Source organism: Mesoplodon mirus (assembly GCF_964341445.2).
Source record: "Mesoplodon mirus genome assembly, chromosome: 5".
Taxonomy (NCBI): Eukaryota; Metazoa; Chordata; class Mammalia; order Artiodactyla; family Ziphiidae; genus Mesoplodon; species Mesoplodon mirus.
This window is the reverse complement of record NC_138980.1, coordinates 184,451,097-184,466,816: the sequence shown is the minus strand read 5'-3', so window position 1 is coordinate 184,466,816 and position 15,720 is coordinate 184,451,097. Positions and strand designations below refer to the sequence as shown.

Sequence of the window (15,720 nt, the reverse complement as noted above, 5' to 3'; positions counted from 1 at the left end):
TATATTCATAAAATTCATTATTTTTTCTGTTAACAATGTTCACAATATATGGAGTTTTTAAAAAAGACTTCTAAAGAGTTCTACAGTATGATTATAATTTTAGAAAAAAACCCATCATGTATACAATGCACACAAAAAGTATTTAAAAGGAAGACCTAAAAGATACTAATCAAAATGCCAGCAGTGGCAGTTGGTGGAGGGGGGCAAGAAGGGATGTTCGTATTTACACTGGGAAGTTGTGCAGTTTCCAAATTTTCTATAATGCATATGCATTGATTAGGCAACCTGAAAAAAACCTAGGTTTTTGTCTTGTTTCGGTTTGGTTTTCGAGCTCAGCTCACCACGCTGATTCCAGGTACGCTTCAATCCTTCTTGCCAGAAAGAAATAAAAGAAAAAATATTCTTAGATTTTATTTAAAGGACCATAGACACTTGAAAGTGAAATTCAAAATGACTTAGGTTGTCACAATACTAGTACCAATCAGGTTTCTAATAAATTTAGAAACAAAAATAGTGGGCTATTTGAAAAGGAATGTTCTTTCACACTAAACTATATGCCCTGATTATTAAACTAAGCAAAAACCTGCAGCAATTCTCAGCTTTTGGGGAATTGACTAACGGTGCACTTCTCCTTTTCTGAGTCTCTCTGCCAGGTGAGCTGTGGCAAGGGAGACGTGAAGTCCCCCAGGACCCCTGGGCCAATCTTCCCTGCCAGGAACGCTGGAGCTTCCCCTGCAGGTTTCCGGGAAGAAGGAGCCCTACTACGGTGTGCCCGGCACTTCCAGCCCCTCGATTCCCCACCTCCCCACCCGCAGACTGGCTTCCTGGTCTGCTCCCCACACAGACGCTGAGCTGTGAAGGTGGGGAGGCAGGCTTTGTGCCTCCCACGTAAAGTGCACACCTAACGTAACTCCAGTTCAAACTCCAGGTTTCTTGGAACTGCACAAAATGATCTTCAAGTTTATATGGAAAAATAAATACAGGAAAGAATTGTCAAAAGTAATGAAAAGCAAAAATCTTAAGAGGGGCATTCACCTACTAGATGTTAAAAGGTAGCTAAATGAAGTCCTATCGTGAAAAGAGCACAGTGTCCTTAGTAGCCTCAGCAGAGGGACAGACTGGTGTCCAGAAGCAGACAAGCCCAGCGTCTGCGGACGCTCGGGGTATCAGGAAAACGGCCTTTCGATTGGATGAGGAAAAGTGGACCATTTAATTAATGAGGTGGCAACCAACAGTTATGCTGTAATAAAATAACCTCAGTAAATACAAAAATAAATAGAAGATGGTTTAAAAGCCAAATGTAAAGAAAGCAAGTAAAAATTACAAAAATATTAGGAAAGAATATGGAGGATGTTCCTTGGGCTAAGGAAGACTTTTTTTTTTTTTTTTTTTTGCAGTACGCAGGCCTCTCCCGTTGCGGAGCACAGGCTCCGGACGCACAGGCTCAGCGGCCATGGCTCACGGGCCCAGCCGCTCCGTGGCATGTGGGATCCCCCCGGACCGGGGCACGAACCCGTGTCCCCTGCATCGGCAGGCGAACTCTCAACCACTGCGCCACCAGGGAAGCCCGTAAGAAAGACTTTTTAAAGCAAGCCAGTTAAGAGGAGAATATAGCTGCTCTAGGCAGATGACGACTTACCCCTGCACAGACGATCTCAGGTCGTTATCCAGCTCCTGTGGGAGATAAAGGAAAGTCATAAAATGAAAGCACGTTGTTGACACTTTCAGTTGATTTGCAGCAGTGGTACCTAAGAGTCCCCTGGGTCCTGGGAAGGGACCTCACAGGAGGGGAGGGGGGCACCCTCCCCCGCACCCTTACACATGTGTGCGCGTTTCCATTTCTCTTTGGCAAGAGACAGGGAGTGGGGTGACTGGGTCACTGAGACGTATATATTTCACTTTTTAAGAAAATGCCGAACCTCCTTGCAAAGTGATGTAGTTCCGCATCCCCACCGCCATCTACAGCCTCACCGACACTCGGGGCTGGTCTCTTTGATTATGGCCACTCTGATGGGCATGTGTGATGTCTCACTGTGGTTTTCATTTGTGTTTCCTTAACAATGAATTATGTTGACCATCTTTTCATGTGCTTATCTGCCACCCATAGATCCCCTTTGGTGCAGTGTGTTCAAATCTTTTGCCCATTTAAAAAGCTGGGTCGATTTTCTTATAATTGAGTTTTGAAATTTCTACACATTTTCTGGGTACAAGTCTATGATCTGCAAATAATCATTTGTGTCTGTGGCTTTTATTTTCATTTTCTTCATGCTGGCCTTTGAAGAGTGGATGTTAATTTTGCTGAGCAGCTGAAGAAATGGGCGGCCTGAACGGAGTCGGCCCTGCTGACTCAACCTTGGGGAGAGTGAGCTCGGAAATGACACAACACACACGTGCACACTACATGCCAAACTCACGCACATGCACATACAGCCACACACACACACACCAACACAGAAGCGAAGGACTGTGCCTAAGTGGTCCTAGCTGCAAGGTGACCTTGGGTCTTGCCCCGGCCCTGCATGAACCTGGATGGTGAAGCAGAGAGACGTCCAGTACCTGTGACAACTCGTTTCCTTGTGGGGTCACACCTCTCTGCACTGCCGGGGGATTCGAGCTCTGTTCTTCTTCGTCCTGATTTAGGTAATCATATGTGCTCAGCTTCTTGGCCCCTAGAAAGGAGGACGGAGGCAAGGGGCAGAGTCATCCTCCATGAGCTGCGCAGCGGCCCCGCCCTCTGTGTCCGGGGCGGTGGCGGCTGGTTCCCAGGCCACCCCAAGCCCGGCTGGCCTTGGGCCGCGGCCAGCAGCGGCCCACCAGCCCCGTCCCGGGCAGGGGAGCCATGGCCCTGCGTCCCTCACAGGCCCGTAAAGCCAAGGTGGACGGGGGAGTGCTGAGCCCAGCTCCGTGTTAATCAAGGTGAGATACCAGCTCCCACACGTGGCGGAAGGACCCCAGGTTGTTAGCAGAAACTCTCAAACACGTTTGCCAGTAGAAAAGCACTACTAACGAAAGCATGCTCTGTGCCCGTTTCACTCGTGTGCCTTCGCGGAGGGGCCAACCTTTCCGTGGAAACTAACAAACGTGAGAACAGAGGGTTGACCATCATTTCTGAAAAGCGAAAAGGGCCACCCACAGAAGCCTATTTGCCGCTTGAGGAGCAGACGGAGGGCCGCCTGCCCTCACAAGTCCTCACAAGGCCTCACAAGACCCGCTCGGCTGCTACCCCGCGGGGGCCCGAGGCTCAGAACCCCTTCCCCGTCCGCTTCCCTGAGGGTTCCTCCAAGGGCTTTTGCTTCGTTTGCCTTATCTTTCTTGATTAACTGCACACATTCCCTCAGAACCTGTGTCACACTTTGAGGATGTAAACTTGACCCTGTTTGTATTCTCGTGAAAATATTCATTCTTCCGTGTGGGTTTGCACAAACACCACCAAATCCAGACTGAGACACCCCTGCGTGCCTCCGGAGCTCACCCTCTTCTGAGCGCACTTCGCGTGAGGTGTGGCGATCGGACTGCAGTGATCAAGCAGAGGAGGGGACACGGACGCAGAGCCTCACACACCGCGTGGCCTGGGAGCTGTGGCCGGAGCCCGGCCTCACTGAGGAAGGGCCACCTGTGTCCACTCGCCTTGCAGGGCCCACCCGCCAGCTCGGGCCGCTGGAGGACCCTCTTCTTCCTCAGCATCTTCCGTGGCGCTTTCTCTCCCACTTGCGGTGCCCGGCTCTCCCTTGGGCCTCCGGCCCGAGGGTTTCACTCCGATTGCACGCTGAGCACTCGCCACTGCGCTGAGCCTGGACTGAATTCCGACTCGCCACTGCGCTGAGTCTGACCCCGCAGAGACTGAGGGGTCGCGAGGATGTTAAGTAGATACGTTCCAGGGTACTCTTACTGTAACTACCAATAGCTAAATCCCAACGTTTTCCTGGAAATCCATTCTTGGAGGTTCAAAGACCCTAAAATAAACCCACTCGGTCCTGAGTCCCGCACGTCTCCCCCTGTACAGGCCTCCTGTGTGTCCTCATGCTCGGTGACGGTGGCACCACTAGCCCCTGGACACTCCTGTCCTTACATGTCCAGCCGGCCACCGAGTCCTGTGGGCTTGACTTCTCCAGGCCCCTCCTCACTCCTGCGGACTCACCGCGTCCCATCAGCTGCAGAAGTGCAGAGAGCAGCGCTTGGGCATGCTCCGCCTGGACAGACGCAGCGGCCCCCGACACGCACCCCGGCCCCGAGCCCAGGGCCCTGCTGGCCCCGCCGTGCACGCAGGAGCTGGGGGAGCCGTCCGGGGCTTCCAGGGCGGGTTCTGCCCTCGTCTCTGGCTCAGCAGGGCATGGCGGGCGCCGGAGCACCCGGCACGGCCACCACAGGCGCCTTGCCTTCCCTTTGGGGCCGCAGAGGTTGGTGACGGTCGTGACTTCCAAACAAAGGCTTCACAGGGTGCGGGACAGGCCTCCTCCCCTCATTTTAAAGGCAGATGGAGCCTGCCCCGGGCAGCTGCCGTGCGGACACGAGAAAACCACCGGTTCTCCGTCAAGCGAGTTTGGTTAGTGGAGACGCCATCGCTGAGTTCAGTGCTCTTCGTTGTTAGGGTTTCTGGTTGTTGCTCTTCTAAACCTCCCTGCTCTTTTCCACAGTGTCCTGTTCCTGCCTCATGGATTCTGTTCCTTTTTCCGTCTCTGAACACCGTCCTGACCACTTCCTGAACCTCCTTTATGTTTCCCGCAGGTCTTGGAACAGAACTCAGCCCTTCTGCCCCTCGCGGGGTGTTTCTTCTCTTCCTGTGACTTGTCCTTTGTGCTCTGAGCTTGTTTCTGGCGGAGGCTGCCTGCCCGGGGACCCATGTGAACATAGGGGCGAAGGCTGGCCAACACGGGGCAGCCCAGGGGGCACGTACTCAAGTAGAGGTGGAACACGAGCAGCTGACCGACCAGCACGAGGCTGGCGAGCTCAAGCAGCAGCATCAGCACCACGATGCCCAGGAAGACCGGGGCGCCCGTCCTCACAGGGAAAAGCGGAAGGAGCAGTAGCCACGTGTTCTGGTCGGAGACACCTGTGCCGGGGGGAGAGAGACGCGCATCCAGCTCCTGCTGACAAGGTCGCACCTCTCGTCAGGTGAGTACCTGGAGGCAGAGCTTGGCAGTGGGGGAGGGAACACCAGCCCGAGGGAGTGACTCCCTGCCCAGGTGAGCCCCTCCCTGCCCAGGTGAGCCCTTCCTCCTCGCCCAGGTGTGCTCTGCCTGGCCTAAGTACCCTTGCAGCCCCTCCTGACTGCGGTGGGTATATCACGATCCACTTTCTGGATCTGGAAGGTAAGGCTGGGAGAGGGTAACTAGGTGCCCAGGTCACAGAGCCTGACCCCGGCGTCCACTGCGCTGCCCCGCTGGGCCCTCCCCACTCTAACTAGAGCTGGAAGGTCAGAGCCCCCACCTGGGGCATTTCCAGGATACAGTCCTCTGTGACCCGAGGGGACCTGACACCACAGCCATGCGGCTTCCAACAATTAAGTGAAGAAAAACAGAGAAGGGTCATGTGCTGGCCAGTGAAGACCGAATTCCAGCTCAAGCGTCTTCACCCCACAACTCAGCCTGGACAGGTGCTCGACCCCGGGCTGCCCTACGTGGCCCCCCAGAAGGAAGGTGGCGGGAGGGGAGGCCCGGGCCCGGGCCCGGGCCCGGGGCAGTGCATACTCCCGTAGTGTGGGTCGGTGCGCAGCCTGGCGGGGTTGATGAAGTACTGGGTGAAGATGTACAGCAGCATGGCGACCACACACAGCAGTCCGGCCGACGCTGAGGCCACTGAGGCGAAGAAGTACCTGTGGGACGAGAGCCTGCTCGGGCGGCTGCACAGCCCGGGCCCTGGGAGCCAGCGGCACGCGCGCCGGGGCCCAGGGCAGTGTGCGCGACCCGGGGTCGCCCCTGCTGAGGGTGTGCCCCGGCCGCCGTCCCGCAGCCCGTCCCCCTCTGGCTCCCGACCTTTGGGCTTCTCTCTCCTGCTCTCGGGGTGACCGCACAGACCCACGGCCCCGGGGCCTCCCCTGCGGTTTCTGTTGCTCCACAACACGCACCTGAGATCTCACTCGGTCCTACAGGAGGGCCCTAACCCTAACACTAAGCACCCCAGCTCACAAGAGGGAGACGGAGGCTCAGACACGGGGCACGACTGGTCCAAGCCGGCCCCTCCCGGGTCCCCTTCTCCTGCTGGTTCAGACCCGGCTCCCTCCCAGCCACCACCAAGGGCACAGCCGGCCGGGGTGCTGATGCCAGCGCCAAGGAGCGGGGCCACACTGCCTTCGAAAAGCACACCCGTCAGGGCTGCGTGCTTCGGTTTTAGACCCAAATCACTGCTGCACTCTGCGCACAAAAGACCCCGAGAATGGTCTCCCCGTCCGAACAAATAAACCCTGGGTGGCAATTCCTGGAATACGGTTCCACTAAAACGCCTTCCTTTAGTCTTTCTGCTGTAATACCTTTCACATTTTCAGTGTTAAACAGTGTCTGTGGTTCACCTGAAGTCGCCGTGAGGTCCTGCCCTGAGGTCCTCCCCCAATGCCCCAGATAACCCCGCACAGGCCAACCCTGTTGCGTGCCAGGCCCCCCCACCCCGCCGTCCTGCCGACCCTGCCCAGTGGACATGGGGAGGCGCCCGCCAGGAGAGCCCTCTCAGCCAGCTCTGTGCTTGGAGCCGCCGTCGGGACCTCCTGGCCCCCTCGGTGCTCTTCACGGCAGGGCCACACCCCTCACCCGTCCCCACGGCAGGTGGACCTTGAGGTGCTCGGCCAGTTAGGAGGCCCCTTAAGGAGGCTCGTCCCGGAGGAGGGGGAGCAAGCCGCGTGAGGGGTGAGTGCCACCCCAGGCCCCACGTCCCAGGCGGGGAGACCCCTCACCAGTAATTCCTGCTCCCCACGCAGTTGTTAAGCCATTTGCAGTGATGGTCGAAGCCTGAGACACACTTGTTGCAGGTGATACAATGTTTGGACTTCACATTCCTGGAAGGAAGGTCGGGAGGGGCCGCCCGTCAGAGCCCCTGTCTGCCTGCAGGGCCAACCTCACGCTGGGCGCCGTCACAAGGTACCAGGGCCTGAGGCCCGGAGGCTGAGTCAGATCCCTCCCGGCCCCTACTGACACCCTTGGGGCCCTGAGCAGCCCCGGGCTGGGATCCGGTCGGCGGCAGAGGCTTGTGTGAGACCCAAGGCCACAGCGCTCCTGCCCCGGCCTGGCGGGGGGCTGTGTGTCGGGGCCCCTGCTTCTCTGCAAAAGGGGCGGCGCCCGTCGGCTGCTGGGGACCAGGTGCTCCCGAGCCCAGCCCACCCCCGCGGGACGGCGCGGGGGTCCCCTCGCACGGCTGGGTACTCACACAGTGACCCTGCACAGGTGACAGTACTGCCTCTCGATGACATGTGCGTGTTTGGACCGGTCGAAGGTCGGCACAGACCGTGAGTAGTTCTTGAGGCGGACACTGGCTTCGGCCGGGTCGATGGAAACCACCACCAGGTGGGCCAAGATGTAGAAGAGCCAAATCCCGCCGGTCACCTGGGGGTTGTCAAGGACAGCTCGGCCTGGGCGGCACGCGCGAGGGGCCCACTCCGGGTGGCCGGGTGGCCAGGCCCCAGGCAGCCACGGGAGCCTGTGCCTGGCCGGGAATGGGAGCGGCCCCTCTGGCTCCTGTGCGCCCAGCAGAACCCGCCCGAGTCCTTTGCCCCTGAGGGACAGAGCAGGGCCCGCCGGAGGCCGTGGCCCTGCGACCCAAGCGGAGCTTCGCTGGGACAGCGGGAGAGGCCCGTGTGTGTCCGCGGGCACCGAGCCTGGCGCCGAAGCCAGGCTGTGGAGGTCCTTGGGGCAGGGAGGCCACACTGAGCGCACATGCCATCAGGAGAAGGAGGGAGGGAGGGAGGGAGGGTTCCAGTACCCCCAGTGAGCCTCTGTGGTGAGTGGGCCGGGGCTGTCTGTCTGTCTGTCTCTGTCTCTCGCTGTCTCCCCCAAGCCCAGGACCCCCCAGGCCCACTCCAGCTCCCACGCCCTCCAGGGCTCCCAGGGTAAAATCAATTCCTCAGATCCCACCCTCTCCACCTCCTCTTCAGGAACTGACACACGGTCCCCATGGAAACCAAACAGAAGGGGAGGAAGTGTCGGCCTGGCCTGCCCATCAGCCCTGCCCTGCTTCCCAGGATGGGTCTGAGCTGGGAGGGTTCGGGTTCACAGGTCCAGCTCCTGCGAGGGCGGCCTGGGCGTGGTGCGGAGACGCCTCTCTCCGCCCGCCCACAGGGTCTCGTGGCAAAGCCGCATGTGCACAGGGTCTACGGTGCCTGTACAGAGGCCCACCGGCAGTGCAGACTCTGAGCAAAGAGGCCCCTCTTCTGGGGTCCTTCTCAGGCTGCACCGCGTTGGGGGTCCAGGGCCTGCTGGCCCTGCCTGTAATGCTCAGCCGCAGTGGAGCCGCCCTGGGGCTCTGGGGCTTGTGCTCACAGGCGCGGTCCTGCCTGGACCAAGCATCCCTGCTGCACGGTGAGCCTCAGTGGGGAGCTGGTCTGGCCAAAGCTGCTTGGCCTCCCTTGTCCTCCAGCCTCCAGTGCAGACCCAGGGCCCTGGGTGCCAGGCGTGGGGCACCAGAGGCCCGGCCCAGCCAGGGGGCACAGAGACCACGGTGAGGGCGAGAGAGCCGAGGACCAGCCAGGCCAGGGGACCGACACAGGGAACGGGACTGACCAGATCCCGCAGTGACACCCTTCCTGTGGCCTGGACCTCCCTGCCCCTGCTGTCCAGCAGACGGAGCCACGCTCCTGGGCAGGGTGTGGGGCAGTGGGCAGGTGGTCAGCGGCCAGCCTGCACTGTCCCATCTGGAGATGCCAGCAAGGTCCGGGCACGCTGGTGCCCCTACGCCCGCGTCCCGAGGCCTGAGGCACAGCTGACACAGCACTGTTTGTGTGGTTGCTGTGGCAACGGGAGCATGTCCTGAGCGCAGGACACAGGCGGGGGCACAGCCCGGGACAGGAGATGTGGCAGGAAGTCGCGCTGCGGCCCAGGTGCGGCCCTGCTCTGCGGAGCTAGAGTAGGCCGGTCCCCATCAGACGGCGGGGGGTGGGGCCGGGAGGGTGGACAGGAGGGCAGCTGGGAGGCTGGAGCCCAGTGTGGCCCAAGGGCTCTGTCCACACGTCCACACTCGGCTCCACACGAGACCGCCGCCAGGGAGGGCGGGGGGACAGCAGCCCACGCTCAGACCCTCAGCCTCACGGGGGAGGTGCCCGGGGGCCCAACCCAAGCCTGACAGGCAGCCCTGCAGAGCCCCTAAACCTGCAGGTGCCCGGGGGTTCCCGAGACCCCGATGCGGTGGGCCAAGCTGCCACGGCCCCTCAGACGTCACACGTCTGCCACAGGTACGCGCGTGGGCCCACCTGCCTGCCCGCGTCTGCGTTTGCCAGAGACGACCCGGCCACTCCCGCTGTCGGTCACACACTCAGTGGCCGTCACCGAGCCCCCAGAATAGAAGGTGCCACAGGCGGGGTGTCGCGCCCTCAAGCTGCCAGCTTTCACTTTCGATGTAATTTTATCTCAGGAGCGTCTTAGGTTCAAGTAAATAATAAAAAGAACCCGGTCTGCCTTCTCACTTCCCCTGCAAAGCAGGGCCCCGAGCTGTTCTGCGGACGCGGCGGTCCCCTAGCAACTATCTTTGTTCAGTAAACAAACAGCACCGGGCGCCAGCCCAGGATGCCCGCCCTGTCACACGGCCGCCTCGCCGGTCCTGCAGCGGGAGGGCGCGGCCCCCGCGGAGCTGCCCTACCGCTGCCTGGGTCCCAGAGGAGCCCCACCCCGCCCAGTGCTTTCCGCAGGCCAAGGGCGGCCAGGCTTCCGCACGGTGACCCCCACGCTGCACGTGCAGCCTTGCTGACGCTTCCCCGTCTCCACCGGGCCCACGGAATGCCACCCGGCTTCCTGAAATCCCGCGGCCCTGACCCGGGACACTGCTCTCCCTGCTCCTGGGTCGCTGCAGGCGCCGAGTGACGCTGGCGCGCCCTAGTGGCCAGAGCATGGCGCCCAAGTGCAGCTGCCTGGGCCTGAGGAACATCGCTGGGGCAGTGGCGGGTCTGGGGGGCAGGAAACTGGACCAGAAAACATGTCCTGAAGGCCGTCTGAGCTCTGAACAGCCAGGGACGCCATCCTGCATCCACCGCTTGGGACAGGCAGGAGGGGGCCACACAGACTGGGTGCTGAGCCACCCAGAGGCAAGAGGCCCACCAGGGGGCCAGGACTCTGGGAAGAAATGGCCGTCCACGTGGGACGGGGTGCACTTGACCCCGGGGCTCCTTGCTGTGCACAAAGCAGGTAAGCACTCACAGTGGCTACTGGACAAAGCACACAGGACACTCAAAAAGGCTCCAAGGGCCAAAACTCAGCTAAGTTTTGGGCCGAAAGAGAATGAAGATACAGCATCATAGCCAGCACATAAGCAAAGACCCACAGGTGAGGCTGAACTGTGTCCCCAAAAGATGTTGAAGTCCTAACCCCAGGAACTGTGAATGATTTTACTTGAAAATGGGGTCTTTGCAGATGATCAAGTTGAGATGAGGTCCTCATGGTGGGTCCTGATCTCATAGGACTGGGGTCCTTATAAGAGGAGAAGATCAGGACTCAGACACGCACAGCGGGACAACCCTGTGAGGACGCAGAGGTGGTGGCATCTAAAGCCAAGGGATGCCTGAGGCCACCGGAGCTGGGACAGGTCCTGGGAACTTCAGAGGGAGCACGGCCCTGCCAAACCAGTTGGACCTCTGGCCTCCATCTTTGTGCCTCCGTGCCTCTGTGCGTGTGGCAGAGTGGGTGCCCATATGTGTGGCTGGTTTGTGACTTGTGCATTGTATGTATATTTGTGTGTTTGTAGGTCTGTGTGTGCTTGCACCTAGGGGGGAAATTATAGCTTCAGATACGACAAAAAGAAAAAAGGTCTAAAATCAATGGCCTAAGTTTCCACCTTAAGAAGGTAGAAAAAACAGAACTTCCCTGGTGGTCCAGTGGGTAAGACTCTGCGTTTGATCCCTGGTCGGAGGGCTAGATCCCGCATGCCGCAACTAAGAGTTCACTTGTTGCAACTAAAAGCTCCCACGTGCCACAGTGAAGATCCCACGTGCCACAGCAAAGACCTGGCACAGCCAAAATAAATAAATAAATGGATAAAGATAAATCTTAAAAGAAAAAAAGAAGGTAGAAAAAGAGGAAATTAAAGCCACAATACATTGAAAATAAATAGTAAAAATAAAAGCAGAAATTCAAAAAAATAAAACAGGGAAAATCAGTAAGTCCAAAAGCTGACTCTCTGAATAACTGATAAAAGCAATAAACCCTAGGAAGACTGATCAGCAGTGGCATCACGGCAGATCTTACAGATAACAGGAAATAGTGCAAATAATTTTATTCCAAGAAATTTGACAATTTAGACAAAATACTAAAATGTCTTGAAAAACATGACTTGCCAAAACAGACAGAAGATGAAACAGAAAAGCTGAAGAGCTCTTTTCCTATTCAGGAAACTGATCACTGCAAACCTTACCACAAAGAAATCTATCTCTATGACCTCGAGGGGAAAAAATGGGCCTCATCTGAGTGAGAGGCACTCCAGGCAGATGCCCTGCTTTTTCTGACTGATTGGGGCTCAGGGGGCCCCACATCTGCAAAACAACAAGTGTCAATCTTGGTAACGTCCCATGGGATTTTTTAGATGAGATAAGAAGAATGGTGGTGTGGAGACAAAAGTCTCTGTCAGATGCAAACTGGGGCATTCCAGTGAAATTTCATGATGTCTGGGGTTTTTAAAGATACTCAGTGTATGTGTGTGAGATATGAAACAACACTGGCAAAATCTTAACTGGTGAAGCTGAGTACCTGGTAGCTGGGGTCCATCACACTGCTCTCTCCACTTCTTCAAAGCTGAAAGGCGCCACGATAAGGGGCTGGGAGGCCCCGGGAGACAGAGGGCCCTTCTTGGTCCTGACACCTCCCTCGCGCCCGATCCCCACCACTGACACACACCTGGCCAGGGGCACGGGGCAGCCTAGGAGACGAGGCAGGCAGTGTAGCCACAGGCGCAAACACCCCACTCTTAGAAGCTGGTTCCAATGCCCACATCGCAGCAGCCCAGCCTGTCCACTGGCTGTAACGTGTGGCGACCCTCAGTGTGAGGGCCGGGGTTCCTGGTGGAGTCCCGCGCCACCCCGACGCCCACCCCAGCATTCAGAGCAGACGTCTCTCGCCCAGAACACAGCCACCACACATTATCACAGACGTCAGCGCCTCGGCTCCACATAGGTGACCCTCGCGGGGGCACGCGAGCTCTTCAAGTCCTTATTAAAACCCACCAATCCTCTTGGACAGCACAGAGCAACCGCTCAGCCATGGTTGGGAAAGTGCGTGGCCCGTCTGCGGCTCCCCCGCTCCTGGGGTCTCTGTCCACCCGGGACCCTCCCACCCCTGCTGCCAGCTGGGCACCCTCTCCCGGCCCCAGCGCTGGTGGGCACTTGTAGCCCAGACCCTGAGGCGGCGGCGGCCTGGAGGACAGCTGTGGGGTTTCCAGCACTGTGACAGTGGGAGCCGGGGCGGAGGGCAGGTCTGACCACCTCTGCGGGTGGCCTGGAGCCAGGCCTACTGGAGGCCCCTCCGGGACCCCCTCGCCCCCTTAGATGACAGCAATGCCCCCAGTAAAAGGATACACTGTAGGCAATGTATCTCCACTCGGGTGGCAGGAAGGGAATGAAGATGCCAAAGGTGGTGAAGGTCAGGATCAGGAACACGATCCAGATCACGACCTGAAAGCAGTGGATGGGCTGCGACCAGCCATTCACCCTGGACCGCCTGGGTGGCACAGTCTCCGTGCTCTTCCTGGACATGGTTCCTCGGAGGGTGAGCCTCGAGATCCTGGCACAGAACGCCATCTGCAAGGCAGGACGGGGCATGGCAGGCCATGTTCTCCTGCCCTCGTGGCCCGGGGACTCGGGGTGGGACCCACGGCCCAGCATTGCCCGGGGCCCCGGTGACATCACAGCTGCGGAAAACAGCTCTTGGGGGGGGGTGTGGCCCCCTGGATGAGGAACAAAGGGCACCCCCTGCCCCCCACCATGACCGCAGGGCGGGCAGCTCCCAGCCCCTCATGGCCTGGGGGCCACTTGCAGCAATGAGTCTGGGGGCTGGTTTATAGATGCACACGCCTCATCAGAAGACTCATGGGATATGGTGGACCCAGTGAGGAAAAGGTCCTCATCCCCGGGGAAACCGAGGGCGGGGCAGGAAAAGCCAACTTTAGCTGGTGTGATCATGTGACACTTTCATCCACCAGAAAACCTACAAGTTTCCCCTGTGGCAGGAGAGGCCACATTTCCAGAGTCCTGTGTTTTTCCTTCCACAGGAACAGGCCCTCCAGGGGTGGGAGGGAACCAGCCAGTCAGGTGGGCAGGGCCACTGGGAAAGGGAGGGACATGGCCAGGGAGGCTGTCGGGTGTTTGGGGGTGCTGGAGGGGGCAAGGATGTTAACGGCTGTTACAGGTGGAATGTTGAGGTTAGAAGGCCCCGTGCACGGCCTTCATTGTCTCTTCAGGAAGAAATGCACAGAAAATACAGCTGATATTAATGTGTTACTCTGGGAAGAGACAGAAATGTTGAAAAATATTCTAAGACTCTTTTTTTCTGTGAGCTGTGACTTCCCCTTGGGGATTGTCCTAAGAGCAGGTTTCAGCTGCTGGCCACAGCTTTTGGTCATCTGCTCTGGCCCTCTGGATGTGACGCCATGTGGACATCGGGACACAGCAGCCCTGAGTTTGCGTGGGTTTCATGAGCATCTAATAGCACATCTGTACAACACAACCAAGGCACCAGGGGTTCAGAACCCAGAAAGGCAGGCTTGGTATTGAAACATGATTCCCAGATGAAAGCATTCAGATGGAAGGGCCAACTAACAGAAAAGATGTTGCCAAAAATCAAACTCCAGTCACGTGCAAGGTCACATCAAGGGATTACTGCAGATCTTGAAACAGAGACGTGTGGAAGGGATAATTGTGAGAGCAAATTTAAGTGACACAGACACAATGTGTGTCTGTCAGGGTTTCCAGAAGAGGAAAAGGAAGAGGGCGTGAGAGAAACAAGAGAAGTGAAGCAATGTCCGCACTGCAAGGAGATTGAAGACTAAATTATCCTCCAAGAACCAGACAGTGGAAAGAAGACATCTACGGTGGTGAAAATGCGAGCTTCCAGGACACAGAGTCCTACAGGTGTCCCGGAAGAAGGAACAATGACATCACCTATGACATGATGTAACTGGCATTTATCAAGTTCAAGTGCTGAGTCTTCTGTCCTGAGATGGACCAGCCAGCCTGTCACTGAAGGTGAGATAGAGCAAGCCCCCAGGAGGCTTGGAGACTCAAGCGCACCCACTCACCTTTTCCCAGAGGTCTTCTGAAAAGATTTACTCCATCAGACCTGAGAGTCACCCTGACACCCCGGGCACTTCAAGTTCAGAATGCAGGGCCGAGCGGGTGGGTCTTCAGTGAAAGCCGGAGCCCACGGCGCTGGCCGTGCGGACACCCGCCAGCCCGTCAGCAGGCCCGCCATGTGGTGGCGCGAGGTGGCGCCCGGGCCCCCCCGACCCTGACCCAGGGCCCCCTGCACACACACCTGGCAACCGTGGCCTAAGTCCTTCCTCTCCAGGACCTGCGCTGGGACGTCGGGATCAGCTGGGTTGTTCCGACCAAGAGGACCTGGGGGAGGAGAGAGCTGATGGGGTGGAGGGGCCGCGGCCCACGCTCGTCCCGCGTCTCTCCTCGTGAGCCGCGCCCTGCGGCCTGAGCCCCGCCTCCCCGCGCGGCCGAGGGGACACGCGGGGTGACGAGGGCCACGCAGGGCTGCGAGCGCGCGTCATCCGTGGGACGTTCACGCGGGGCCGGGCCCTCTGCCCCGAGACGGGACTGTCCCCACCTTCTTGTCAGGCTCCACCTCCCACTGCAGCCTTGGCTTGTCCTGCCAGCTCCTCTGCGTTCAGCCCTCTGCCAGGAGCCTGGTCCCCCGTCGCCACGGCCACCGGAACCCTGCCGGTCGCTAGGCGACAGGCTCTCCTGCCCCAACCGTCCTGAGACACAGCTCCACACTGCTGCTGCACGCGGACACACAGCACACGCCACACACGCAGGCACGCACACACACCACACACACACACACCCCACACACACACATACACCACACACATACACACACACAAAACACACAATCCGCACATGCCACAGACACATGCCACACACGTCGCCACAAATACACACACCACACACACACACACAATCACACACGCCACACAGACACACAGCACACAGCACACACCACTCGCCACAGCTGCACACACTCTCAGGTTTCTGGGCTCATTTCTCACTGCTCAGTGTTTTCCAGGCTATTTCCTGGGCCGGGGCCCTGGGGCCATCTTGTGCCCCTGCCCACCCTGGGAACAGCCGCCTTCTCCCTCCGTGCCCTGTCCTGGTGCCACCTCCTCTGGGACATCCTGATTTCACTATAGGGCAGACCGCTGGTGTCGGGCTCAGGAAATTAGCCGTTTGGGGCATGATGGTGCCTGGGTCCACTTTTTGCCCCATTTTGGTTCCTGCATCTTGTTTTCCAGCCTCCCTGGGGCTCCAGAGTCTGTGTTTGGTGCTGGGATGACCCGTAAGGTCATCGTCACCTCCAGGCCCCCGACACGACCATG

General features: G+C 58.4%; 1 protein-coding gene across 3 annotated transcripts; it reads right to left on the bottom strand.

Moving 5' to 3' along the window:
• Window positions 1-1,191: 1,191 nt before the first annotated feature.
• Window positions 1,192-14,318, bottom strand: LOC309804033 (palmitoyltransferase ZDHHC11-like). Of its 3 annotated transcripts, XM_082621038.1 has the most exons (7): window positions 12,695-14,314; window positions 7,354-7,529; window positions 6,884-6,985; window positions 5,688-5,812; window positions 4,895-5,050; window positions 2,557-2,669; window positions 1,192-1,674 (listed from the first exon to the last, which is right to left on the bottom strand). In XM_082621038.1, exons 1-7 carry the CDS (start codon window positions 13,019-13,021, stop codon window positions 1,636-1,638), a joined length of 1,038 nt encoding a protein of 345 aa, XP_082477164.1. In that variant the 5' UTR covers window positions 13,022-14,314; the 3' UTR covers window positions 1,192-1,635. The 3 variants fall into 3 exon arrangements, 2 of the variants coding, with proteins under 2 accessions (XP_082477164.1, XP_082477163.1); XM_082621037.1 differs by having other exon boundaries at window positions 1,192-2,669; window positions 12,695-14,318; XR_014294041.1 differs by having other exon boundaries at window positions 1,658-1,674; window positions 2,557-5,050; window positions 12,695-14,316.
• Between the last annotated feature and the right edge of the window lie 1,402 nt (window positions 14,319-15,720).

Bases quoted from the DNA above. Each gene is read 5' to 3' on its own strand.
- LOC309804033 (XM_082621037.1), bottom strand. From the start codon at position 13,021: ATGTCACCGGGGCCCCGGGCAATGCTGGGCCGTGGGTCCCACCCCGAG. The intron at 7,530-12,694 runs GTATCCTTTTAC...GACAACCCCCAG, and splicing joins GGAGATACATTGCCTACAGT to GTGACCGGCGGGATTTGGCT. The intron at 2,670-4,894 runs GTACGTGCCCCC...CCTCCTTTCTAG, and splicing joins CGTGTTCCACCTCTACTTGA to GGGCCAAGAAGCTGAGCACA.